The 26,474-nt window shown below is 38.1% G+C and overlaps 1 protein-coding gene across 4 annotated transcripts in view; it reads right to left on the reverse strand.

The window, feature by feature from the left end:
• CTNNA3 (catenin alpha 3) overlaps positions 1–26,474 on the reverse strand; it is a 2,095,157-nt gene that overhangs the window by 1,980,817 nt on the left and 87,866 nt on the right. For all 4 annotated transcript variants that reach the window (XM_066242416.1, XM_066242414.1, XM_066242415.1 and 1 more), the window contains exon 2: positions 18,210–18,313. In XM_066242416.1, coding sequence (XP_066098513.1) covers positions 18,210–18,308 — 99 coding nt within the window. In that variant the 5' untranslated portion in view covers positions 18,309–18,313. The remainder of the gene's footprint in view (positions 1–18,209; positions 18,314–26,474) is intronic.

Genomic DNA, 26,474 nt, shown 5'->3' on the forward strand with positions numbered 1-26,474 from the left:
TTGAAGAAATAACTGCAGGTTCAGGAGCTCAAGTCTCAGCTTCAGGCCTAGAGCTGGCAGCCACAGGAGCCTGAGTGGGTGCTGAAGATGGAGCTGCATTCCTGCCAGTGGAGTAGCTCTGGGTCAATGGGATTAGGCATTTCAGACTCTTCTGAGAATGAGGAGGCTTGGGCTGCAATCGCTGTCCACAGACTTAGAGCCAGGCCAGTGGTCACCAAGAAGGTAAAGACCTGGCCACTAAGAGTCCCTCAGGGACAGGCACAACCCCTTCCCCAGGTAGTGGAGCACTCTGTAGTCTGGCCCTGCACCTGGATGGAGCTGATGGAGCTGGGGGTGAAATTCAGGCAGAAACTTACTGAGCCTCTGAGATCCTGCTTGGTGTGATTGCAGGGCACAGGGGTAGATGGCATCATGCTCTCTGGAACAGGGGTGGAGAGGTAGGCCACTGTTGACACATACTCCTCCTTGGGGCAGCATCTTTAGAGATGCCATGACTACAGGGCTGAGGGGGAAGGCCTGAGGCCCTATATGAACCTAGTTACCTATAATGGACCTTTACCTTGGTGATTTGTGCAGACAGCTGGGCAGTCTGTTGTGGATTGACTCTTGGACTGCAACCAGAAGGGGGCACCAGCTCCCTTGTTGGATAGATATGCTGCCTTTGGACAGTACGAGAGACCCTGATGAGGGGGACAGCTCCAGTGGACGCCCTCCTACACCAGAAAGCTTCTCTTACCTAGTTGCAGAGATGCACCAAGGACAATTTTGTTTTCAATGGGCATGGCCCTGGACTGTCCAGGACCTCCACCTACAATGGGTGGCCTTGTTGGCACCATGGGGTGGGGAGTTGGAGGAGAGTCTCCAGTTAACTCCCTGGGCAAAGTGCTCAGGAAGACATTGTGAAGGATACCCTTGTAATTGTCATTTTTGGTATGTATGTAATGTACCTATTATGAGGCAAGCAATCCTAAAAGGGTGGAATGTGGGGCAGCTGTGTTAGGCTTGCTTGCTGGCGTACCAGCTGCAAGCACTTTGCTTGATTAGTGCATAAGCACCTGGCAGAGGCACGTGTGCATAGCCCTGCACCTGGATGCTTGCGCTCAAGAGAGATGGGGGATTGTGGATGGTGGATTGCCTGCCACTGTGAGGGACCATTCTTGCTGTTTCTGTGCCAGAGAAGAGGTTTTCCCCAGCCAGTGTGCTTGTCCGCTGTTGTGAGACTCTATTAAACAGAATGGCCCTAACACTTTCTGGCTCTACAGTTTCTTTACCATCTGCCTGAATCCAATGTGGACCTGCCTGGCCTCGGCCACCGGCATTACAATTGTACTCAACAATTAGGAAATTCCAAGAGTTTGGGAAGCTGTGAGCTAGAAAGTGTGGATGAAGACTAAATATATAACAGAAATATATATAAGGAATTATAACATCACACCACATACCCAAAACCCTTGAGTGCCCCCTAAGCTAGTCCATAGGTGTAGAATAGTAATGGATTGCTGGGTAAGGGAGACATGCAGAAGATGGATCTAAGACCTTGCAGCAATAGGATCTTTCCTGGATCTGCTACTGATCATCCTACTGGGACCTACGAGGATTAACTGAGCATATTATAGAGACTTGATGCAGGAGGTTACCCCAGAAATTTCTTATGAACTTATTCCAATTTGGCACCACCCAATCTCATTAAAAAGGACATAGAAGGGGCACCATTCTAGATCAAGCCTTAGCCAAGAGGCATAAGCAGGCTTACTACTAGCTAACATAATCACAGCAGGTCCATATTGTTTTGTTGCTGCTGTTATTGTTGTTGTTCTTCTTTTCCAAGTGAGAGGAGGGGAGATAGAGAGGTAGATTCCCACATGTGCCCCAACCAGAATCCACCTGGCAACCCCCGTCTGGGGCCAATGCTCTGCCCATCTGGGGCCACTAACAAGCGAGTTATTTTTAGTACCTGAGGCAGAGAATCCATGGAGCCATCCTCAGCTCCCAGGGTTGATGTGCTCAAACCAACTGAGCCAAGGCTGCAGGATAAGGAGAGAGAGAGAAGCAGTCATCTGCTTCTCCTGAGCGCCCTGACTGGGAATCGAACCTGAGACATCCACATGCCGGGCCGACACTCTACCACTGAGCCAACCGGCCAGGGCAGCAGGTCCCATATTGTAATCACCTGGGGACTTTTAAAATTACTGCTTCGGTCTGGCTGGTTTTCTTGGTGGATAGAACGTCAGCCCAGTGTGTAAACATCTGGGGTTCAACCCCGGTCAGGGCACACATGAGAAGTGACCATATGCTTCTCTTCCTCCCTGTAATGCCAGTGGCTGAGGTCAGGCAGGTTCACATTGGATTCAGGCAGATGGTAGAGAAACTACAGAGCCAGAAAGTGTTGGGCCATTCCATTTAATAAAGTCTCACAACAGCAGACAAACACACAGGCAGGGGAAACCCACTTCTCAGGCAAAGAAACAGCAAAAATGGCCCCTCACAGTGGCAGGCAGGCAATTCACCACCCACAATCCCCAATCACTCTCAAGCGCAAGAACCCATAGCCTTATATAGGGCATACACACGTGGCGCTGCCACATGCTCACTACCAATCAGGCAAAGGGCTTGCAGGTGGAGAACCAGCAAGTAAGCCTAACACAGCTGCCCCATGCTCTCCCTTTCCCCCTTCTCTTTCTTTTTCACTCTCATAGCCAGTGGCTCAACTGGGCCAAGCATTGGTCTCAGGCGCTGAGGTTAGCTTGATTGATTCGAGCATCAGCCCCAGATGGGGGTTGCCAGGTGGATCCCAGCAAGGGTGCACGCGAGAGCCTGTCTCTCCATCTCCCCTCCTCTCACTTTAAAAAAAAAAATTACTGCTTGGAAAAAATTTTTAAATAAAAACAAATAATAATAAGTAAAATCACTGCTTGATCCTACTCCCAAAGATTCTTGTTTAATGGGTTTCCTGTGTGGCATGGGAACCAGAATTTTTAAAAGCTCCCCAGGTGATTTTAATGTGCAGTCAAGCTGAAAACAGAAACTCAGCAGTAACAGGAATTTTCTGAATTGCCTAGTTAGCGCTCTCCTCCCAAACGAGGCTTTTGGGTTTCTCACAGGGTGTGGCCACAAAACACTCCATCATAATTTATCTCACAGGGGCTCCTGACTGTGGGTGGGATAGTGCCCGTTTCTTACCCTTCCTTAACCAGTAAGTGCAGAGTATCTCCATGAGAAAATGGTCTAGAGAAGGGACCTACAAATTAAGTACCCTGAGGACAAATCTGACCAATTCAGGACACGGTGGGTGTTCTGAAACAGCCCAAGGGTTTCTATGAAGCTAGAATCATACCTCAAGCAGTAAAAATGACCACATTGGGGGGGGGGGGACATGGAATCTTCTATCCTTTTAAACAACTGAACCACAATTGCTCTCTTCAATCTAGCAATTTTCCACCCAAAAGACAAGGGGATCTGGACTTAGCCATCTATACCACCTAGTTCTAATCCTTTTATAAGAGAAAGATCTTAATTCCACAGCTAAACTAGAAGTATTTGTGGGATTATTTCAAATTCATGGGGAAAAGATGAGCTAGGATTGAAAGATAAAGTATTAACAGACCCAGAACAACAGGACAGCAATATTGGAATGAGTAGAAAGAAAACAGCCTAAAAAATAAAAGGTCTAAGAAGCAGGCTAAGAAGAGGTGAAGCACATGCAGAGACTGGCATCTGCCCACAGCTAATCGCCAAGGTACCAGGTTCTGGTGGTGTGGGCATCCCTGTGTGCTCAGCCATGCATACTCCAACAGTACTCAGACTATTTTAATCAATTAGTTATTGGTTTTTCTCATCCTTATTTTAATTGTAGAGTGGCTTTTTTTCCCTCAACTATTTGTTTCTCAGAAATACTATAACCTATCCACTTTCCCAGGGGAGCAGTTTTCTGGCAATAAAAGAATGCAGAAATAGAAGAATTTACTTGATTAGAATCAACTCAACTATACTGAATCACTTTAAGGTTTATAACATTACTGAGACAGAATTAAGTTTATTTCTTCATCTTACTATAAAAATAACATCTTTATATTTATTAAGTCTTGAGCCTATAAGTATTTAAAAGACATTTAATTTACTATCTTTTAAGGTTACTTGTTAAGGTTATAGTCAAAATTTTAATATTTGTTTATAATCTTCAAAAACACTATATGTGCATAGACTTGACTTTGAGATTTCCTTGGAATTTTCTATATTAATTCTGTTATAAATTCTAGTACTAGATTAATCAACAAGGCTACGAAAGAAAGAAAGAAAGAAAGAAAGAAAGAAAGAAAGAAAGAAAGAAAGAAAAAAACCTTGGAGATAAAGCCAAAGAAATATAAGTAAATGACATCATGCTCATTTAAAATGACCTATAGAAATGACAAGGAAAAAGCACAAACGAAACGAATTCTTTACTGAAAGAAACAAAGGAAATTATATTCTAGGAGGCTAAGAAGCCAAAGCATGTCCTCTTCTGCTACCTGAAAGTCAATCAGATCTGTCTGTAGAAAATGAACCCTTTGGGTATTTAGACATCTATTTGCATAAATTGATATGCATGATTGCTTTTTTTTCCCCTCAACTGAAGGAAAGGAGAAAGAAATTATGTTGAGAGTGGGGTATGGCAGAGAGGTTTTGCATAGGAGCCAGGGAGGAAAGAAAAATATGGTGCTTGGAGGAGTAAGGATTAATTATTCACCATTAAGCCACCTGGACCGGATTTGACTCTAACACAGAGGGGGAGTGATTAGCCAAGAGGGTGAAAGGGGTTGTTTTCATAAGGAATTTTGTGTAACTCTTGGTGCAAGCATTGCTTCACTGGGACCCTGTGACAGAGTGAAGCACAGTTGGGAAGAAAGGTATTCTACCCTCTACTGTAAGAGCCATTTCACCACCTTGATGATTCACAGTATTGGAGGCATTTGGGTCATGGCTACTTTGACATGTTCACTTTCAGTCTCACAGTGGCCATTATTGGCAGTCACCATCTGTCCACCATCAACAAAGTGAAGTCAGGTAAAATGTAAAAACATGGCGATAGGCTGGTTTGGCAGTACAAGTAAGTCACACATCAGTTACTCCAAAATCTGGAGATAAGGAGAACATTCCATTCTAGCATAGGTAAGCAAGGCAATTACAAGAACCCTAGATAGCTGCTGCAAACGGAATGTCTTCTGAACTTTTAGCCACTGATGAGGAGGTAGGAAGCCAGGGAATCAGATTACATAGAAAAGATAAGCATCTAGCCTACATGGCCAGTGCTCAAGAAAATTGGAAAAAGTGAAACCCCACAGGGGCTAGAGTAGATTTCTGAAATTAAAATGTGGTTTGGAAATTGAAATAATCCATTAAAGCCTTACTGAGTAGGTAATAAATTGTTATTCAACAGCAGAAATCTGTGGCCTTGAATTTGAAAACTGCTTCACTAGAACTTTCCCATGTCTCTACTTCTTTCTGTGTGTCTTCTAGCTTTGCACAGGATGAAACTGTCTAACCTTAGGTACCAACTGCTTACCTCTGAATATGTAGTCAAGTTCCTGAAGTGGACAGTGATAGGACCAATTCAACATTATCGCCAGAGGCAGAGTTCTCATGCCAGATTGACTCACAGGCTATTGCCCACCTATAACTCAGTGTCAATAAATCAGTTGCTCAGCTGTGATCAGGATGGAAAAGTGACTTGAAGCAAATGATTAGCAAAAAAAAAACCCTAAATAGAAGGCAATGGGAAGGTAACAGTTACTGGGGCTGTTCACAAATATAGCCATTCACCTGGGAACAGGGTAGAGTCACACATCTAGTATCCACATTGACTGCATTACTTGTTTTAACAAAAGCAGTGTGAGTGGAATGACATATGACACATCTGGTTGAACATTTGAGTGGCCCTTGTATGATTCATTCTCTTAACCCTGTTACAACAACAGTGGAAGTAAATGTTGAGTTGGAGTCTGTGTTAGTCCCAGAGTGCCTATACTAAGTAGGGACTATAAGAATTAGGAGCAGCCCTGGCTGGTTTGTTCAGTGGTAGAGCGTCGGCCTGGCGTGCAGAAGTCCCGGGTTCGATTCCTGGCCAGGGCACACAGGAGAAGCGCCTATCTGCTTCTCCACCCCTCCCCCTCTCCTTCCTCTCTGTCTCTCTCTCCCCCTCCTGCAGCGAGGCTCCATTGGAGCAAAGATGGCCTGGGCGCTGGGGATGGCTCCTTGGCCTCTGCCCCAGGTGCTGGAGTGGCTCTGGTCGCAACGGAGCGACACCCCGGAGGGGCAGAGCATCGCCCCCTGGTGGGCGTGCCAGGTGGATCCCGGTCGGGCACATGCGGGAGTCTGTCTGACTGTCTCTCCCCGTTTCCAGCTTCAGAAAAATACAAAAAAAAAAAAAAAAGGATTAGGAATAATGTTTATCACTATTGATCCAATTCTGTAGTTATTTCTTGAAAACATGGGCTATATTAACATCAGAAAATACATTTGAGCCTCTGCCAAAAAAGAAAAAAAAAACTTCATAGAAGATAATATAAGGAGTTTGTTATTGTTTTTATCTTACAGGATTTTAAATAAGTCAATTATTTTAGCTTTCATTCAACATAAATCTGACACATAGCAAATTATATTTTGTGACAAATAAGATTATATACATTTCCATTGAGTCCATTGTATAATGACTATAGCATGATCTAGAAGTTACATCTATCTCCCTCAGAGTGCATACAACATAGAGTTGTAAATTCTTTTTGTCGCAATTCTGCATAAATAGACTTTGTACACTGCATTGCCAAACATGGATCTTGAAAGTGATAAAATGCAGATGTCTACAGTTGCAATCATAAAAATGTAATTGCTGAGAAAAAAATGTTTCTGATCCTTTGGAGAAATTTATTACAGAAGGATGCAACTGTGTAAGTTATCACACAGAGAAAATGAAAGCGAATGACTGAAATATATCCCAGGCCAAACATCCCTACAGAATGACCTAATGATTTACCTTCCCAAGAGAAAAAAAAATAGATTAAAGATAAATCAAGTTTGGCGGGAAAGGCTCTGGTAACTATAAGAAGAGCAGAATAAAGATTTACAAATAAATGAATTTAGAAGTCAGAGTGACATAATAATATCCATGACCAATTACTCCAAAAATTAAAATGTAACTTTGACTTTGAGTTATACACAGAGGTGGTAAGTAATATCTGTGGAACATTAAAAGCAAAGGAATATAAAATGAAGATAAATAATGAGGAAAAGTGAGAATTTTTTTAATGGGGCTACTAAATTGATAACTTTATCTGCTGGCACTATGAGTTTAAAGATCATGACCTTCTGTTGGAATGGTTTCCAATATAATTAAAGACTATATTACATACTTAAAATAAACCATGTAACTATTATAAATTAAATGCTCTTTGGAAAACAATGTGATTAGACAAAACACCTTTAAAATAACCTAATGGGGTTGTTTTTACTTGGACTGATAAGTATTACATTATCAAAATGATAGATACAAAATGGTTATGCAACAAAAAAAAATTCAGCTACTTTAAATTAATAACTCTTTGTCTTTAAAATGCACCAGTTTTTTTATCTTATTTTTATTAATTTTAATGTAGTGACATTGATAAATCAGGGTACATATATTCCGAGAAAACATCTCCAGATTATTTTGACATTTGATTATGCTGCATACCCCTCACCAAAAGTCAAATTGTCTTCCGTCACCTTCTATCCGGTTTTCTTTGTGCCCCTCCCCCCCCCACTCCCACTCTCTTTCCTCACCCCCTCCCCACCCCCGTTACCATCACATTCTTGTCCGTGTCTCTGAGTCTCATTCTTATGTCCCATCTATATGAATTCATATAGTTCTTAGTTTTTTCTGGTTTCCTTATTTCACTCCATATAATGTTATCAAGGTCCATCCATGTTATTGTAAATGATCCGATGTCATCATTTCTTATGGCTGAGTAGTATTCCATAGTATATATGTACCAAAGCTTCTTAATCCACTTGTCCTCTGATGGACACTTGGGCTGTTTCCAGATCTTCGCTATTGTGAACAGTGATGCCATAAACATGGGGGTGCATTTCTCCTTCTGGAACAGTGCTATGGTGTTCTTGGGGTATATTCTGAAAAGTGGGATAGCTGAGTCAAAAGGCAGTTCGATTTTCAATTTTTTGAGGAATCTCCATATTGTTTTCCACAGAGGCTGCACCAGTCTGCATTCCCACCAGCAGTGCAGGAGGGTTCCCTTTTCTCCGCATCCTCGCCAGCACTTAGTCTGTGTTGTTCTCTTGAGGAGCGCCATTCTGACTGGTGTGAGGTGATATCTAATTGTGGTTTTAATTTGCATTTCTCTAATGATTAGTGATGTTGAGCATTTTTTCATATGCCTATTGGCCATCTGTATGTCTTCTTTGGAGAAGTGTCTATTCATTTCTTTTGCCCATTTTTGATTGGATTGTTTGTCTTTCTGGTGTTGAGATTTACAAGTTCTTTATAAATTTTGGTTATTAACCCCTTATCAGACGTACTGTCAAATATGTTCTCCCATTGTGTAGTTTGTCTTTTTATTCTGTTCTTATTGTCTTTATCTGTGCAAAAGCTTTTTAGTTTGATATAGTCCCATTTGTTTATCCTGTCTTTTATTTCACTTGCCCGTGGAGAAAAATCAGCAAATATATCGCTGCGAGAGATGTCAGAGAGCTAACTGCCTATGTTTTCTTCTAAGATGCTTATGGTTCCACGGCTTACATTTAAGCCTTTTATCCATTTTGAGTTTATTTTTGTGAATGGTGAAAGTTGGTGGTCTAGTTTCATTTTTTTGCAGGTAGCTGTCCAATTTTCCCAACATCATTTATTAAAGAGGCTGTCTTTACTCCATTGTATGCCCTTACCTCCTTTGTCAAATATCAGTTGTCCATAGAGCTGTGGGTTTATTTCTGGGTTCTTCATTCTGTTCCATTGATCTATGTGCCTGTTCTTATGCCAGTACCAGGCTGTTTTGAGTACAATGGCCTTGTAGTATAACAATATCAGGAAGTATGATACCTCCCACTTTATTCTTCTTTTTTAAGATTGCTGAGGCTATTTGTGTTCTCTTTTGGTTCCATATAAATTTTTGGAATATGTGATTTATATCTTTAAAGTAAGTCATTGATATTTTAATTTGTATTGCATTGAATTTATAAATTGCTTTGGGTAATATAGACATTTTAATGATTTTTATTCTTCCTAACCATGAACACAGTATATGGTTCCACTTGTTTGTATCTTCCATGATTTCTTTTATCAATGTTTTATAATTTTCCGAGTACAAGTCTTTAGTCTCCTTGGTTAAATGTACTCCTAGGTACTTTATTTTTTTGGTTGTAATAGAGCAGGGGATTGTTTCCTTAATTTCTCTTTCTGATTGTTCATTATTGGTGTATAAAAATGCCTCTGATTTCCAAGTATTAATTTTATATTCTGCCAATTTGCTGAATTCATTTATTAGGTCCAGTAGTTTTTGAACTGAGACTTTAGGGTTTTCTATATAAAATATATCATCAGCAAATAATGATAGCTTTACTTCTTCTTTTCCAACTTGAATGCCTTTTATTTCTTCTTCTTGTCTGATTGTTGTGGCTAGGACTTCCAGGACTATGTTGAATAAGAGTGGTAAAAGGGGGCACCCCTGCCTTGTTCCTGATCTTAAGGGGATTGCTTTTAATTTTTGCCCATTGAGTATGATGTTGGCTGTGGGTTTGTCATAGATGGCTTTTATCATGTTGAGGTATGTTTCCTGTACTCCCACTTTGTTGAGAGTTTTGATCATGAATGGGTGCTGGATTTTATCAAATGCTTTCTCTGCATCTATTGAAATTATCATGTGGTTTTTCTCCTTCCTTTATTTATGTGATGAGTCACATTGATTGTTTTGCGAATATTGTACCAGCCTTCCCTCCCCAAAATAAATCCTAGTTGATCATGATGTATGATTTTTTCCATATATTGTTGGATCCAGTTTGCTAATAATTTGTTGAGGATTTTAGCATATATATTCATCAGGGATATTGGTCTATGATTTTCTTTCTTTGTGTTGTCTTTGCCTGGTTTTGGAATCAGAATTATGCTCACCTCATAAAAGGAGCTTGGAAGTCTTCCTTCCTCTTGAATTTTTTGAAATAGCTTGAGAAGGATAGGAGTTCATTCTTCTTTGAATATTTGGTAGAATTCACTTGTGAAGCCATCAGGCCCAGGACTTTTCTTTGTTGGGAGTATTTTGATAACTGTTTCGATCTCATTTGGTGTAATCAGTCTGTTTTGGTTTTCTGATTCTTCCAGATTGATTTTTGGAAGATTGTATGTTTCAAGGAATTTGTCCATCCACTTCATCTAGGTTGTCTAGGTTTTTGGCATACAGTTCTTCATAGTATTTTCTTACAATATTTTGTATTTCTGTTGTGTCAGTTGTTATTTCTCCACTCTCATTTCTAATTTTATTTATTTGACTCTTCTCCCTTTTTTTCTTGGTGAGATTAGTTAAAGGTTCATCGATCTTGTTTACCTTTTCAAAGAACCAGTTCCTAGTTTCATTGATCCTCTGTATTGTTTCTTTAGCCTCTATGTCATTTATTTCTGCTCTGATCTTTATTATTTCCTTCCTTCTACTAGCTCTGGGCTTTACTTGCTATTTTTCTAGTTCTTTTAGATGCAGGGTTAAGTTGTTTATCTGAGCTTTTTCTAGCTTCTTAAAATGTACCTGTAGTGCTATGAAATTCCCTCTCAGTACTGCTTTCGCTGTGTCCCATAAATTTTGAGTTGTTGTATGCTCATTGTCATTCGTTTCTAAGAATTCTTTTATTTCTTCTTCAATCTCATTCTTAATCCATTCATTATTTAACAACCTGCTATTTAGTTTCCATGTGTTTGAGAATTTTTGACCTTTTCTGTTGTGGTTGATTTCTAGTTTCATGACATTGTGATCTGAGAAAATGCTTGATATGATTTCAATCTTCTTAAATTTGTTGAGAGCACTTTTGTGCCCTAAATTGTGGTCTATCCTAGAGAATGTACCATGAGCACTTGAAAAGAATTTATAATCGCTGCTTTAGGGTGAAGAGTTCTGAAGATGTCTATTAAATCGAGTTGATCTAGTGTGTTCTTTAAGTCTGCTGTTTCTTTGTTAATTTTCTTTCTTGAGGATCTATCTAGTGATGCTTGTAAGGTATTAAAATCCCCTAATTATAGTATTGCTGTTGACCTCACCCTTTATATCCATCGAAGTCTGCTTTATATATTTAGGTGCTCCTATATTAGGTGTGTAGATATTTATAATAGTTATATCTTCCTGTTGGATTGTTCCATTTATTATTATGTAGTGGCCTTCTTTATCTCTTACTATATTCTTTGTTTTAAAGTCCATTTTGTCTGATATAGTATTGCTACCCTAGCTTTTTTTTCATTTCATTTGCATGAAATGTTTTTTCCATCCTTTTACCTTCAGTCTATGTGCATCTGTTGTTTTAAGGTATGTCTCTTGTAGACAGCATATGTATGGGTCCTGTTTTCTTATCCATGCAGCTACCCTGTCTTTTGATTGGATCATTTAATCCATTTACATTTAAGGTTATTATTGACATGTAGTTTATTGCCATTTTATTCTTTAAAGCTGTATTCCTCTTTTGCTATGTTCTTTTCCCACTTTAATCTGTTCACACCATGCTCCTTAACATTTCCAGCAGCATTGGTTTGGTTGTAATAAATTCCTTGAGTTTTTTTTTTTGTCTAGGAAACTTTTTATTTCTCCTGCAATTTTAAATGATAGCCTTGCTGGATAAAGTAGCCTTGGTTGTAGGTTCTTGTTCTGCATTACTTTGAATATTTCTTGCAATTCCCTTCTGGCCTCAAGTGTTTCTGTTGAGAAGTCGGATGTCATCCTTATGGGCTCTCCTTTGTAGATGATAGCCTTTTTTTCTCTAGCAGCTTTTAATATTTTCTCTTTATCACTTAGCTTTGGTATTTTAATTATGATGTGTCTTGGTGTAGGTTTCTTTGGGTTTCTCTTTAATGGAGTTCTCTGTGTTTCATGAACTTGGGAGAATTTCTCCTGCATTAATATAGGGAAGTTTTCAGCTATTATATAATTGAACAAAGTCTCTATCCCTTGTTCTTTCTCTTCTTCTTCAGGAACCCCTATGATGCGGATGTTATTTCTCTTTATGTTGTCATAGCTCTCTAAGAGTTTCCTCAGACTTTTTGAGTCTCTTTCCTTTTTTCTTCTCTGCTTTCATGCCTTCACTCCAGTTGTCCTCCAACTCGCTGATTCAATCCTCAGCTCTATCCATCCTGTTTTTAATTCCTTCCATTGTGGTCTTCATTTCTGATATTGTATTTGTCATCTTCGACTGATTCTTTTTTAATATTTCAATATATTTTTTTATACTTGCTATTTCTTTATTTAGGTGTTTGTAATGACCATCCAGTGTTGTTCTAAGATCCCTAAGCATCCTTACAATCATTATTTTGAACTCTGCATCTGGAAGTTTGGTTATTTCCATATCACTCAGTTCATTTCCTGGATGTTTCTCTTGTGGTTTCATTTGGATTACAGTTCTCTGTCTCTCATTATATCTGTGTGTTTGGATGTTTTGTTTGTAGAGCTGGTTGAGTCTAGGCTTGGTGTTGTCTGCCTCCAGTTTTCAATTGTGTTATTTCTAGGTCCTCTTGGGTTGGCATCAGCTATTATTTATAATCCACATTCAGATTTGGGCTGCTTTGAAGTCTTGATTTGTTTGTTTTCTTAACAGGTGATTCTCTTGTTTGCTGATCTCAGCAAGGGGCTTATTTGAAACTGTATCCAGAAATATGGTGGGTGTAACCTGAGACTCTGAAGTCTTCTTCTGCCAGTTAATCTCTCTGGGGGTGGGTTGCTTTCTCAGCTTCAGTAGGGGGAGGTGTATCTCAGATCTCCATGGAGACCTGAGTTACTGCCCCTCCTCCCTACTTCTTGTTTTCAGCTGTGCCTTGTTGTGCTGATTGGAGCTGGAATGTCTGGAGATCTGTGCCCTGGAAGCACTTTGACTTTTGTTTTGTGGAAGGATCAGCCCTTCCCCCAGCTATGGCTGCCTCCAGCACTGAATGGGTCAGCTTTTCAGGTCATCCCCTGCATTCCTCTGCCCCTAACCATCTGCCTCTCTCTCTCTCTCTCTCCTTTCTTTTTGGAAGACAAGCTGGACCTTTCAACATACCTCGTACCCTGGTCAGCAGGCAAGTGGCTGTGAGCAGTATTTACTGCTCTTTTCCCTGGAGTGAGATCCCTTCTGGGCTCTCAGCCTCACCCTCCCTCTGTTCCTATAAGCAGGAGAGATACAGGCTCTCCCTATCAGGTTTTTTGTGGCTTCTCCTTTGCTTCTCGGTTTTTGAGAGCTGTCCTTATAGTCCAAATTTGGTTTTTCATGCTGATTGTTCATAAATTAGTTTATAATCCAGTTTGGTGGTGTGAGCTGGGAGTCTGTGCATCTGCCTACTCCACTGCCATCTTCAGGTTCAAATGCACCAGTTTTTAATAATGAGAATCCCATTATAATGAAAATAAAGAGTATTTCCAAATAATTTTGTAATACTAGAATTCTCCTTTATTAGATAGTTTCTGTATATAATAAATATTCTATAAATTATTAATATTTTAATTTAAATTGACTTGAATATTATAAGATCTAGAAATGTTTTTTTCTAACTGGAACATTGGTAAAATAGAACCACCTTATGAAATCAATAATCATTTTCAAAAACATTAAATAATCTTATGGAAGATAAAATTAGCAATTATACATACTTGTAACTAAGAACTAACTATCTGGCTTAAAGTAAGTACTGATTTCTCTTTCCCTAACTCATCAACTTATAGGTCATGAAAAGTCTGAATCCAGACACCCCATTAAAAGCCCTCTAGCCTGGCCTGTGGTGGTGCAGTGGATAAAGCAGCAACCTGGCATGCTGAAGTCACCCGTTCAAAACCTGGGGCTTGCCTGGTCAAGACACATATAACAACCAACTACTATCTACTATGATTTGATGCTTCCTGCTCTTCTTCCCAACCCTTCTTTTTCTCTCTTCTCACTAAAATCAATTTTTAAGAAAATTTTTAAAATAAATAGTTAATGAATTATGCTTTGGCCCTGGCTGTTTTGCTCAGTGGACAAAGCATCAGTCTAGCACAGGGGTCAGGAACCGTTTTGGCTAAGAGAGCCATGAACACCACATATTTTAAAATGTAATTCCATGAGCTGGGAGACTGTGCATCTGCCTACTCTTTGGTCCAGCCATCCCACTTATAAGAATATATCCCAAGGACGCCATATCACCAACTGAAAAAAAGAAATGCACCCCCATGTTTATGGCAACATTGTTCACAATAGCAAAGATCTGGAAACAGCCCAAGTGTCCATCAATGGACAAATGGATTAAAAATCTGTGGTACATATATACAACAGAATGCTATGAGGCTATGAAAAAAAAGGAAATATTACCTTTTGCAACAATATGGAAGGACCTGGAAACTATTATGTTGAGTGAAATAAGCCAGGCAGAAAGAAAAAATATCATATGACCTCACTCATTTGAGAATCCAAGGAATAATGAGAACTGAGGAATGGAGTTGAGACAGAGGAGGGATCAAAGGGACCAGAGGAAAAGAGGACAGAGGGAAAGGGGATGATAGGATGAAATAAACCTGAAAGAAAGGGGGAGGGCACTGTAGGGAGGGGGCAAGAGAGATGTTGAGGGGAATAGGGGGTGGGGGGATGCATTCAGGGTGACCCTAGAATCTATGTAAACACAATTAATTAAATTAAAAAATAAATGAAAAAATGTAATTCCATGAGAGCCATACAATGACCCGTGTATGTTATACATCATCCAATAAAAATTTGGAGTTGTCCTGGAGAACAGCTGTGATTGGCTCCAGCCACCCGAAACCATGAACATGAGTGGTAGGAAATGAATGGATTGAAATACATGAGAATGTTTTATATTTTTAATGTTACTATTTTTTTTATTAAAGATTTGTCTGTGAGCCAGATGCAGCCATCAAAAAAGCCACATCTGGCTTGCTAGCCATAGGTTCCCGACCCCTGGACTCTAGCATATGGATTTCCTGGGTTCGATCCCTAGTTAGGGCACACAGGAGAAGCGATCATCTGCTTCTCTTCCTCTTCTTCTCCCTCTTCTCTCTCTTTTCCCCTCTCACAGCCAGTGGCTCAGTTGGTTCCAGCATCAGCCCTGGGTGCTGAGTATAAAAAAAAACTGTAAAATTAGCATAATTATACTTTTGATTAAATAGAAATTTCTTTCCAATCAAATAAAGTTACTTCAGGTCATTTTCATCCTTTTAATTTCTACATAGACTCAATAAATGTTAATAGATTATTATAATAGTTATTATACACATCAGAAAATACACAAAAACTGTGAAGAACACTTCAGTGTGAATTTGGTTAGAATACTCTCTGTTGACTGCTGTATCAATGTACTTGACTAAAGCAAAACACCTATTGGTTTCAGTTGGCATTAAAAAGTATAGTTTTTCTATAATGATACTTTCTCTATTCATGAGCAATATGTCAGCGGCCTTTGTTATTAGCGAGTCTTAGTGGCCAACTCTAATGATCACTGTTATGGAACAAATGAGAGCTATAAAATGGCATTAATGTAACTGCCCTTACAGCCATCTCCAAAATGAAGGTTATTTCCCCACTCACACCTAGTAATTTTATAAGAACAAAATCTTAAGTGTCTTATGACAATTCATTTTAAAACTTTCCCTCAAAGACTTGGTGATATATGTGAAAAAAGCATAAAAATTCTCATATCTTGGCCACTTACTTTTACACTTAGTAACTAATACTAGAGAAACAATTCAAACTAATGACACAAATTATATACAATGATGTTCAGCATATTTTTTTATAATAGTAAAAAATAGAAACAACTAAATGTCCAAAATGAGAGGCTACTTAAAAAACTATGGTACAATCATATGATAGATAATTGGGGAACTGGATGATAAAAGGTGAAGGGATTAAGCAAACACACACATACACACATAAAACACACAGACACAGACAACAGCGCGGTGACAGCCAGAGGGAAAGCGGGTTGGGGGGAAAGTGCAGGCAGGTGAGGGGTGGGGGTAAATGGGGATGAAAGTGACTCTGCTTAGGGCAATGGGGCACAATGCAGTGTGCAGATGATGTTTCATTAAGTTTCACATCTGAACCTATACCCCAATAAATTCAATTTAAAATTATATTTACCTATTGTTTAATATGATTTCAGTAGTATATCATATATGTGTGTATGCAGTATAATACAGACTATATTTAAAAGATCTTTCTGGAACTCCCCAAACAATCTAATAAAAACTTATAATGATAAAAAATAAATAAGGCTTGTGCTATAACTCTCAAAAAACCAGAAATTTTATTAAATCATGCTTATAAAAAATGAAAAATTTTCACAATATTATTTTCAATGAAAGAGCAAGTAAAACCTACATATACAGTACTCTGCCTTGTTTACATAATTTTTATTTATAATATGTGTATATATGTACTATTTAATATTCCAAAGTACTAAGAAAATAATAAAAATAACATAATTTTACTGTACTATAAGTAAATACATCAAAACATTAATATTTACCTCTTGGTGTGAAAATTGTGAGTGGCTTTTTTATTTTCTTTGTTTTTGTTTTGTTTGTTTTGTTTGCTTTTCCAGTTACTTCAGTGAACTTTATCAGAAAAACAATAAGTTTTCTTCTTTTTAACATGAGGCTATTCAGTGGGCAGCTAAGATAGGAACTTTCATGAAATCTCCACGGCCATCTACTATCAATTCATACCAGATACTAGTGTGGTTAAGACTGCCCAAGTTCATGATTAAGCTCTCATCAGTGAGGCATGTTTTGAATTGTACTTCCAGTAACAGACACCTACTTGTGCTCCGTAAAACATGTATAAAGTCTTTTCTCATAGCTATTCCCCTCCCCACCATCCACTCCACAGAGAAGATAAGCAGAACAATTTTAAATTATCAGAAATAAAGTTTGTGTAGCTTCTCACCCAAGAAACCCTTGAATGCGTCACAGCCTTAGAAAAAGGGACAATTTGTCTTAGAAGGTATGATGTAAGGTAAGCCAAAGGGGGATTCTCTCACAAATGTTGGGTTAAGGACAAATAAATTTATACCATAATAAAAAGTTTCTTCAAGCTCTGCTTTAAGAAAAAATCCAGTAAATAAAGTATAGACTTACATAATAAATAAGTCAGAGAATCATTCAACATACTATCAAAGGATTGTTCATTTTATGAAAGACTTTATCACAGAATTTCCTAAATACAATAGCTGATTTTCTCATACAATCTAGTATTTTAAAAATCATTTTCCTGTCTGACCAGGCAGTGGCACAATGGATAGAGCGTCGGGCTGGGATGCGGAGGACTCAGGTTCAAGATCCTGAGGTCACCAGCTTGAGTGCCGGCTCATCTGGTTTGAGCAAAGCTCACCAGCTTGGTCCCAAGGTCACTGGTTCCAGCAAGGGGTTACTCGGTCTGCTGTAGCCCCATGGTCAAGGCACATAAGAGAAAGCAATCAATGAACAACTAAGGTGTCACAATGAAAAACTAATGATTGATGCTTCTCGTCTCTCTCTGTTCCTGTCTGTCTGTTCCTATTTATCCCTCTCTCTGACTCTCTCTGTGTCTCTGAAAAAAATAAAATAAAAAGAATAAAAATCATTTTCCTACAATTGACAAATAAGCCACCATGTACCTTAGGCCAAGTCACCAAAATTCTCTAGGTTCAGTCTCCTCATCTACATAAGGATGGTTTTAATGCTACTGCCTGCTTCACTCAGTTTTTATGACTATTAAATAAAGTAATATATATATAGGTACTTTTAAAACTATATATACATATTATTACTGTTGTTGCTTTTAAAAGAGAATGGGGAGATTTCAGAATTTTATTATTATCATTATTGTTGTTGTTACTAGATACATACTTTTTACATTTTAACAATACTGTAAAGGACAATTTTAGATGGCATAGTCATTCTATATATATCAAATCTTCCCTTGGTTCATAATCTATTTTTTCCACATTTTTTTGGTTCTTCTGCAGTTTCTAAACATTGTGATTTCTGTGCTATCAATACCTGGATTATGAGCGGCTCCAGTAGCTTCTCGACAGTGAACGTCTGGACTTGCAGATCCTGAGGATCAATGTTCAGTCTGACTGGTGTTTCAGCTGACATGCTGCCTGTGCACAAAAACAAAATATATTTAGTAATTCAAAAAAATATTCTAAAAATGGCACTATTTAAAATCATAGACTATATGAGGTTTTAGAACCTGTATCACATATCAGTTGTAGCCCTCCAAGGACCAAGGTGTGGAATCCACCAACAGAGACATGAGACACTCTCCAAGTGCTCTTAGAAGTCACGCTGTCTAAACTTAGATCCTCTAGTAAATTGATCTATACTTGCATGCTCATGACTAAAATAATAACTCAGTCCAGGTGGGTTTGCATTTGATCAGGAGTCTTTAGTGAAAAAAAAATGTCCAAATTGGTGAGCTATATCTTACAGTACTCAAATTCTTTAATTTCCATGAAATTATAGCTTGATGCAGCCAGAGACCATGTTTTCCCTGTTCTTATGAATGATTACCCAGATAAGAAGCCAGGTAGGACTTTGTAAGACATGTGATACATCTCTACTTGTTTTAGGTATTGTTTATTTGAGAGTTTTGACTGGAGAAGAAAGTTGGAGACAGTTTACTTTCAAAGACAGAAAAGAAACTAATATATCAATAAATTGGCATAGTTATTATAGAAAGAGAGAAGAAATCCCTGGCCAGTTGGCTCAGCAGTAGAACATCTGCCCAGTGTGTGGAAGTCCCAGGTTCAATTCCCCATCAGGACTCACAAGAGAAGCAGCCATCTGTTCTCTACTCCTACACCTCTTCCTTCTCTTTCTCTCTCTCTCCCTCACCTGTAGTCATGCCTCAATGATTTGAGCAAGTTGGCCCTGGGGGCTGATGATGGCTCCATGGTTTCACCTCAGCCACTAAAATAGCTCGATTGCTAAGCAAAGAAGCAGTGGCCCCAGATGGGCAGAGCATCACTGGTAGGGGGCTTGCCGGGTAGATCCCGGTTGGGGCTCATGTGGGAGTCTGTGTCTCTGGCTCCCCGCCTCTCACTTAATAAAAAAATAATTAAAAAATAATTAAATTAAAAATAAAATAGAAGAAGCCTCTGAGAAATTATTGATAAATTTAATTTTAAAAATTATATAAACTTACAATTAAACAAATTATATTTAAAATAAAGGTAATCCTCAAAAAAATTTTAAATAAATTTAATCTCTAGAAATGTGTATTACTATCAATTCAAAAATCTTCCTACTTAGCTATTACCTTTTTTTTTTCTATAGTTTCCTGTTTTAGGCTAAGAGAACATAAGAATCTTCCCCTAAAAAGTATCTTAATAATCCCTATGATACCCATAGATGCTAAAACAAAAAAAGAAATAGAAAATGTTACTTTTACTTTAGTTTCCCTACTTATTATTGTAGATATAAAGGCACATACTTGTTTCCTCTTTAATTTGCTGATTGGCCCCTTGAATGGACACATGATGGATGTATAGAAGGATGGATGGATGGATGGATGGATGGATGGATGGATGGATGGATGGATGGATGAGTGAATAAATCATGTGTCCTCAATGAGGACACATTTTTATGTTGTCTCTCTTATCCATGAAAGGGAATCAATCCCTTTAATGTTCCTCTCAATCTCAGTGACTCTAGGAGAAAGGATTATTGTTTTTCCTCTGCCCCTGCCTTCAACCCCTAACAGATATCTGAATCTCAGTGTAGCACCAATGTTCCTCCCAGCTCCTTCCCCTGGAAGTCTATCCCCATTCTCTTCCTAGCCTTTTTCAACTCCAAAGGCCTAATTCTATAAAATCATCATCTCTTTGCTCTTTAACCTCTCCCACTCTACTGGATTCTTTTTCTGGATCCATAAATGTGTTATTGTATATATTCTCAGATAATCATAATCAGTGTCTGTAGCAAAGTTTGATGTTTAAAACAAAAGGAATTATTCTGAAAGTCTCACTTATGGCAAATTTAATAATTTATTAAAGCCTTTATGTAAAATTACATATTCCAAAGTTGACTCTATTACTAAAAACACTAATGCATAGAAATTATTTTGTGTATAGTATCAAACCTTTTTCTAGTCAACTCAGGAAATAATAATAAGCAATTTGTGAGAAAAAGATAATTTATGTGTTGAGTGTCCTAGGATTACTCTATCCATTTTTTCAAGCAACTCTATTACTTATTCATCTACCAAAAACTACTGTAAATGTTGAGGGTTTTAGATAAATAGCATTGTTGATTGCAAAGGCAGAGTACACTTTCTGAAATGTGGCACATTATTGAATAAAAACTAAATCTCTTTACTTTCCAAATTTTTTACGTTTTAAAAGCTATTTTTGCATTTAAAAGTATTATTTAAGTTGTAGTAAGTAAAAAAAATCACTTAGGTATTTCTTCTAATGAAAATATAAATTACTATTATTACCTATAATACATCAATATTAAAGACACAAATTTTTATGGCTCAACCTTTTACTGTCTTGCTTCTCTTTCCTGGGTTTAATTCCTTTCTAAAGTAGAAACACAATTTCTTTTATCAGCTATTAATCTGAAATGGAGGAGATAGGCTCTAAGAAAGGTTCCCAACACTATTGCAAAATGGTTTCTTTTAAATGCATTTGTAGGACTGAGAAAAAAAATTTGGTTAGTTTTTCTTTTTGATTTTGTTTTTTCCAGTCATTCCATCTACCAGTTTGATTTCCTCTAACACAGGAAACCTAGACTGACAGATAGGATATCCCCATGGTGACATATCTGTACAGTCCTAAACCAATCTATACAATAAAATATGTCCTTCAGTTCCATAACCATCAGGGTTCTATTAAATGTGTACTCTCTATAGGGTTTACTTGTTACCCCTTTCATGACAGGTACTATCTATGTATAAATCAAGTCAAGGTTGTTGATATTGCTTTGTTCTTTCATCTCTAGGACAAGAAGTAGAGGACACTGTTATGAGCTAAAATAAGACCTTCACAATCTTTAAAAACATGTCCTTTCACTGCAAAATTTACAATTGGTTTTCAAAGCTACATTGAGCACCAGAATAAAAGGCAAGGAAAGTAAAAATCATGCACATCATATGTAATCCTGCTCAAAGAGTGTTTTCCAGCCAAGAGATAAAAGACAAACCTAATTTGGCCAAATTATCTGCTAATTGTGTAATCCTGTCTTTGATACACATTAAGAAAGTTGTTGAGTTCATTTCACCATGTCAAAAAATATGAAATAATAAGCAAGCAGGTCCTTAAAGAACCTTGGCTATATGTAATTATTATTCTTTGACTAATGCTGTTTCTTATAAAAAACCCTTCTGGGTTTCTTGGATGTAATAATCCTGATTTATTGTAAATCAGGACAATAATAGGCAGATAATTGAAGAATTTTGCAAATGAAGTTAAAGCAAGGTCAAAGTCTGACAAATTGTTACCAACCTCTTGTAGCAATACTACAATGTAAATCCAAAGCAAAAATTCTATTAACTTGTGAGTATTACATTCCAAGGCATTTACATTTTATAATCCATAAAATCTTAAGCATTAAGGATTACCTCCCAGACAATTCAAGAATACTTTCTACAATTTTCTTCATTTCAACAATGTACTGGGCTTATATGAACAGAAATGATGAGATGCTCACTATACCATTAGATGCCAGTGATTACTTTCATAAAGTTCTTATCCTTATGTTGCCACTTCCTTTTTATTTATTTATTTTTTATATTTTTTTCAAAGAGAGAAGCGGGGGGTGGCAGACAGACAGGTTCTTGTATGTGCCTGACTAGGATCCACTGAGCATGCCCACCAGGGGGCAATGCTCTGCCCATCTGAGCCATTGCTCCACTGTGGCAGGAGCCATTCTAGCACCTGAGGTAGAGGCCATGGAGCTGTCCTCAGCACCCGGGTCAACTTTGCTCCAATGGAGCCTTGGCTGAGGGAGGGGAAGCAAGAGATAGAGAGAAAAGAGAGGAGGTAAGAGTGGAGAAGTAGATGGGTGCTTCTCCTGTGTGCCTTGGCCGGGAATCGAACCTGGGACTTCCACACACTGGGCCAATGGTCTACCGTTGAGCCAACCAGCCAGGGCGTGTTGCCACTTTTGAACTTTATCCAACAGAGATGGCTTTATGAAGTGGGAAAGGTGCAGGATTGGAGGCAGTTTTGAGAATCAAAGGAAAAGAAAAACAAATCCTTTGGCAGCAGTAATAGATGTCTCCAAGGATAGTCTTTAAGGCTAGGCAAATGCACCACATGTGGATCCATCCCTTCTCCCCACGCTGTCTTTGTCCACAATGCCTGAATTTTCTTCATTTTACTTTATTTCTTCCTTGAAATTGAACTTGTATCAATTTTAAACTCATTTACTTTAACAAGCATTTCTTTTTTTAAATTCAGTTCACTGTGAAAAGTCATGGGGGACACACATTCAATCATGTAATAGTATAAACTAGTTCATAGCTCTCCATCTGATATCCCGTGCATGTCCCTGTTATAGCACACACCATATTGTATTTTAGTTGTATCCCAGCATCAAAAAAGGAGGATTATTAGATCAGGGACATGTGCAGAGAGGCCAATGAGAAACTTCAGCCATTTCCTAAATTTGCTTTGATGTGACCATTTACTCACAAACATTAAAGAGAAAAATTTTCCATCTCCCTATAGTAACGCATGACTCCCTGTCTCCAAGTTGCAGAGCTGGGGCTTCTCAGTAAAACTAATTCTTCCACTTAAATTGACATGTTCTCATGGGATGGCTTTGAAGCCTAACCATCTATATTGTGGTTTTTTATAAAATAGTCTCTAATACCACATATTTAATCCCTTAAAACTAAACTTTTGCAACACACTTTGTAAGGTGACAGCTGATTCTCCTGTAAGATTACTAAATTCCATGACACAGTCATCATGGCTTCCTAATTAATCTAACTTTGTCCCCACTTTTAAATTGAACTGTTCAAGTATTTTTTTTTTCAAGTATTACTAGAAACCCAAGTTTCCTCATCAAATATTTGGACAATTAATTTTTATTTTCCCCTAAATGCAGTTTTATTTTGTCCTCCTTACATTTCATCTGGTAGAATTTGCTCCTGCCAGTCAAAAATTGGTTCTAAAGAGCCTAACATATTAACACCACCTCCTAGTTTTCTGTCTATCCATTAATTTGTTCAGTATGTTCTATAGTTCCCAGTTAAGTCACTGAACAGATGAGGGCCTGCAAGAAATCTGACTTTGATACCACTAGAAACCTCCTTCCAGATCCATAATGATCAATTAATAAACACTTTACATGATTTTCAACCAGTTAGTAAATGCTTTTGTGTGAAAGAATTCACTTTTTATATTTTTGTCCAAAAAACAGCATGGGAAAAATTTTTAAATGCTTTACTGAAATACAGAAACACTTTCTATACATTCTTATTTAAGAATTCAATTTTTAAAAAATTTAGTTTGAGCCTGACCTGTGGTGGTGCAGTGGATAAAGTGTCGACCTGGAAATGCTGAGGTCGCAGGTTCGAAACCCTGGGCTTGCCTGGTCAAGGCACATATGGGAGTTGATGCTTCCAGCTCCTCCCCCCCTTCTCTCTCTCTGTCTCTCCTTGCTCTCTCGCTCTCTCCCTCTCCTCTCTAAAATGAATAAATAAATTTAAAAAATTTAAAAAAAATTAAAAAAAAAAAATTTAGTTTGACATAACTTGTTCCAGGAGAATCGAAGCTGACTGGTAGTCATTACCACTATTTATTTACATTTTATTCTTCACTTTTCCTGCAGTTTGGTGCCTAAATGTCCAGTTTAATTTTAGAGGCCATCTTTTTACTTCTTTTGAAATAAGGATATTTGCCTTTCCTCTGCTTTCTGCAGGTCTGTCATTTCTCAGGGACTCCCAGGAGAGGTTCTGTGATCACATCTACAGATTATTTTAGAATTCAGGAATACACTTCTTCAGGGTATATATATTTTAACTAATTTAAAGGCAACAATTGTCTAGACTTTCAATTGTATTAGTTAATTTAAAATGTATTAAGTAATACAAGGTTCAAACACATATATAGTGAAAACAAGTCTCACTCCCATCCCTGTCCTCTGCTCCCCTAATTTCTCTCCCAGAGACATAGCAGGTCACGATATCATACAGTCTCAGAGATATCATGTATAATAACAATATGTAATTATTCATATTTTAATACTAATTGTTAATCATTTTTTCCACTTAATTCAATCCCTTTGTATCAATGCCTTTTCCACCCTTACCAAAGTGACATCCCAGTTTGTATGTACTATCTACCATCCCTTAATCTCCTGTCATCTGACTCAGGCAGAGGACCTGTTCCTCCCTTATTCCTTTTATTTCTCTTTCTCTCAGACTATATAGCTTTGGAAGTCCCTTCAGCATGTCCTTCTAACTGTAGCAAATAAGAAGTGCTAGAGCCTCTCCAACATTATTTTTCCTAGTTTCTGCCATGTTCTTTTATTTGCCTTCAGTCCTGTGTCACTTTTCCCATCTTTGATCCATATGCTTTTCAAATGTGTGCCCCTTGTACAGATACTGGGGTTTCAGGCTGTTGGTGGTGTTTAATGATTACTTTTGGAGTACTCGAACACATCAGCTGCTATCTTAAATCCCGGCGAAAGAAAAAGTAGGCAAGTCCAACCCTTGCTGACTATGCACCTTCTTTCTTCATTTTTAATTCATCCCATTCCTCTTGTGTCACATATAGTCTCTTAAAATTACACTTACTTTTAACCTGAAATTTCCTTCTCTTAAAGTCTAGGATACACATGTACCTATGTCTACCATTGTCTTATTTACCAATGTAATCTCTATAATGAAATACATAGTGACTTTATCCTAAACCAGTACTATCCAGAGACTAGGATAAGAGCTGCCTCACTCCTGGCCCTCAGGCTTTGGAAGAGTCCACGGAGCTACAGCGATATGCCTGCCAGACCCCACACCTACCTTTCCTGACTGTCTCAGGGTCTTTATACCCCAACTTTCTGCTCAACTAGCCCACTTCAGTGTCTATGCTGGCCTTTCCCTGTAATCTACCGTGTCAAGAGAGAACAACTCAATGCGTCCATCCCTACACATGAGAGGTAGTCAAAAGGTTTGCTGCGTATGAATGGAGCTTGGATGTACAGGCTGGGCTGTCTGCTTGCATGTGCACAAGGCCTCTCAAGAGCAAGACAGAGTCAGAAATGGGAAGAGAAGAGGGCAGACAACATGTCGGGGGTGGGGGGTGAGCATCCTTTACCACCTCATTCTAACAAGAAACTTCAAGGAATCCAAGAATGCTAAATCTAAATCTTTCCCTCCACACCATTTTGAAGGTATATTTTTCAAGGTAGAAAGATGGGAGAATAGAATCTATGTTGACAGTTTGCTAGCTTGTTTTGTAACATACACATATGTAGGTATATGTCATTTGTACCCGCACTCTGCTCACTACTTAAAGACAGGTCTCCATCTGTCCCACTGTGAAAGTAAGTAATCCATGTATCACCAAATTCTTCCTTATTGGTCAGATTTGCTTCTTTCATTGTTTTGTCAGTCTTCCAAAACATGCAGTTTCTACAGACGTAAGGTTGAAAGCCATCAGTTGTTCCACTTTTAATAGGAACTTTCTGAAATTGTCAAAATGTATTACCTCACCGTTATTGTAACAATTTTTTAATTTGAAGAAGAAAATTAAAGTGTCTGCAATAATATCACTTCTCTTTTTCTCTCTTCCCTTTACCCCCATCCAAATGATCTATTATTATTCTTTCTTTAAGTCTATGAGTTTCCATGCAAGAGTGTGTATTCACTATATGTATATTTCTCTGCCCCTTTTATTAAGGGGTAATGAATGAAACTAGACTCCTATTCTTACACCACTCACAAAAATTAACTTTAAATGGATTAAAGATTTAAATGCAAAACCTGAAGCTATGAACTCCGAGAAGAACGTATAGCAAAAAACTCTTTGGCATTTGCCTTGGTAGTGATTTTCTGGATAAGACACTGAAAGCATAAGTAACAAAATCAAAAATAAACACACAGGACTACATCAAACTAAAAAGCCTCTGCACAGCAAAACAAATACTCAACAAAGCTAAAAGACAACCTCCATCAAACCCTATCCCCACTTGCATGCATCCAAGGAAATCATTTACTGGCTTGTTTGACCTGCCAAGAAATACACACATCCTTTACCTACTTGGTAAACAAAAGGATCTCAGGTTTCTCAGAAAATCAATAAAATCAGG

The sequence above is a fragment of the Saccopteryx bilineata genome, chromosome 9 (genome assembly GCF_036850765.1).
Source record: "Saccopteryx bilineata isolate mSacBil1 chromosome 9, mSacBil1_pri_phased_curated, whole genome shotgun sequence".
Lineage (NCBI taxonomy): Eukaryota > Metazoa > Chordata > Mammalia > Chiroptera > Emballonuridae > Saccopteryx > Saccopteryx bilineata.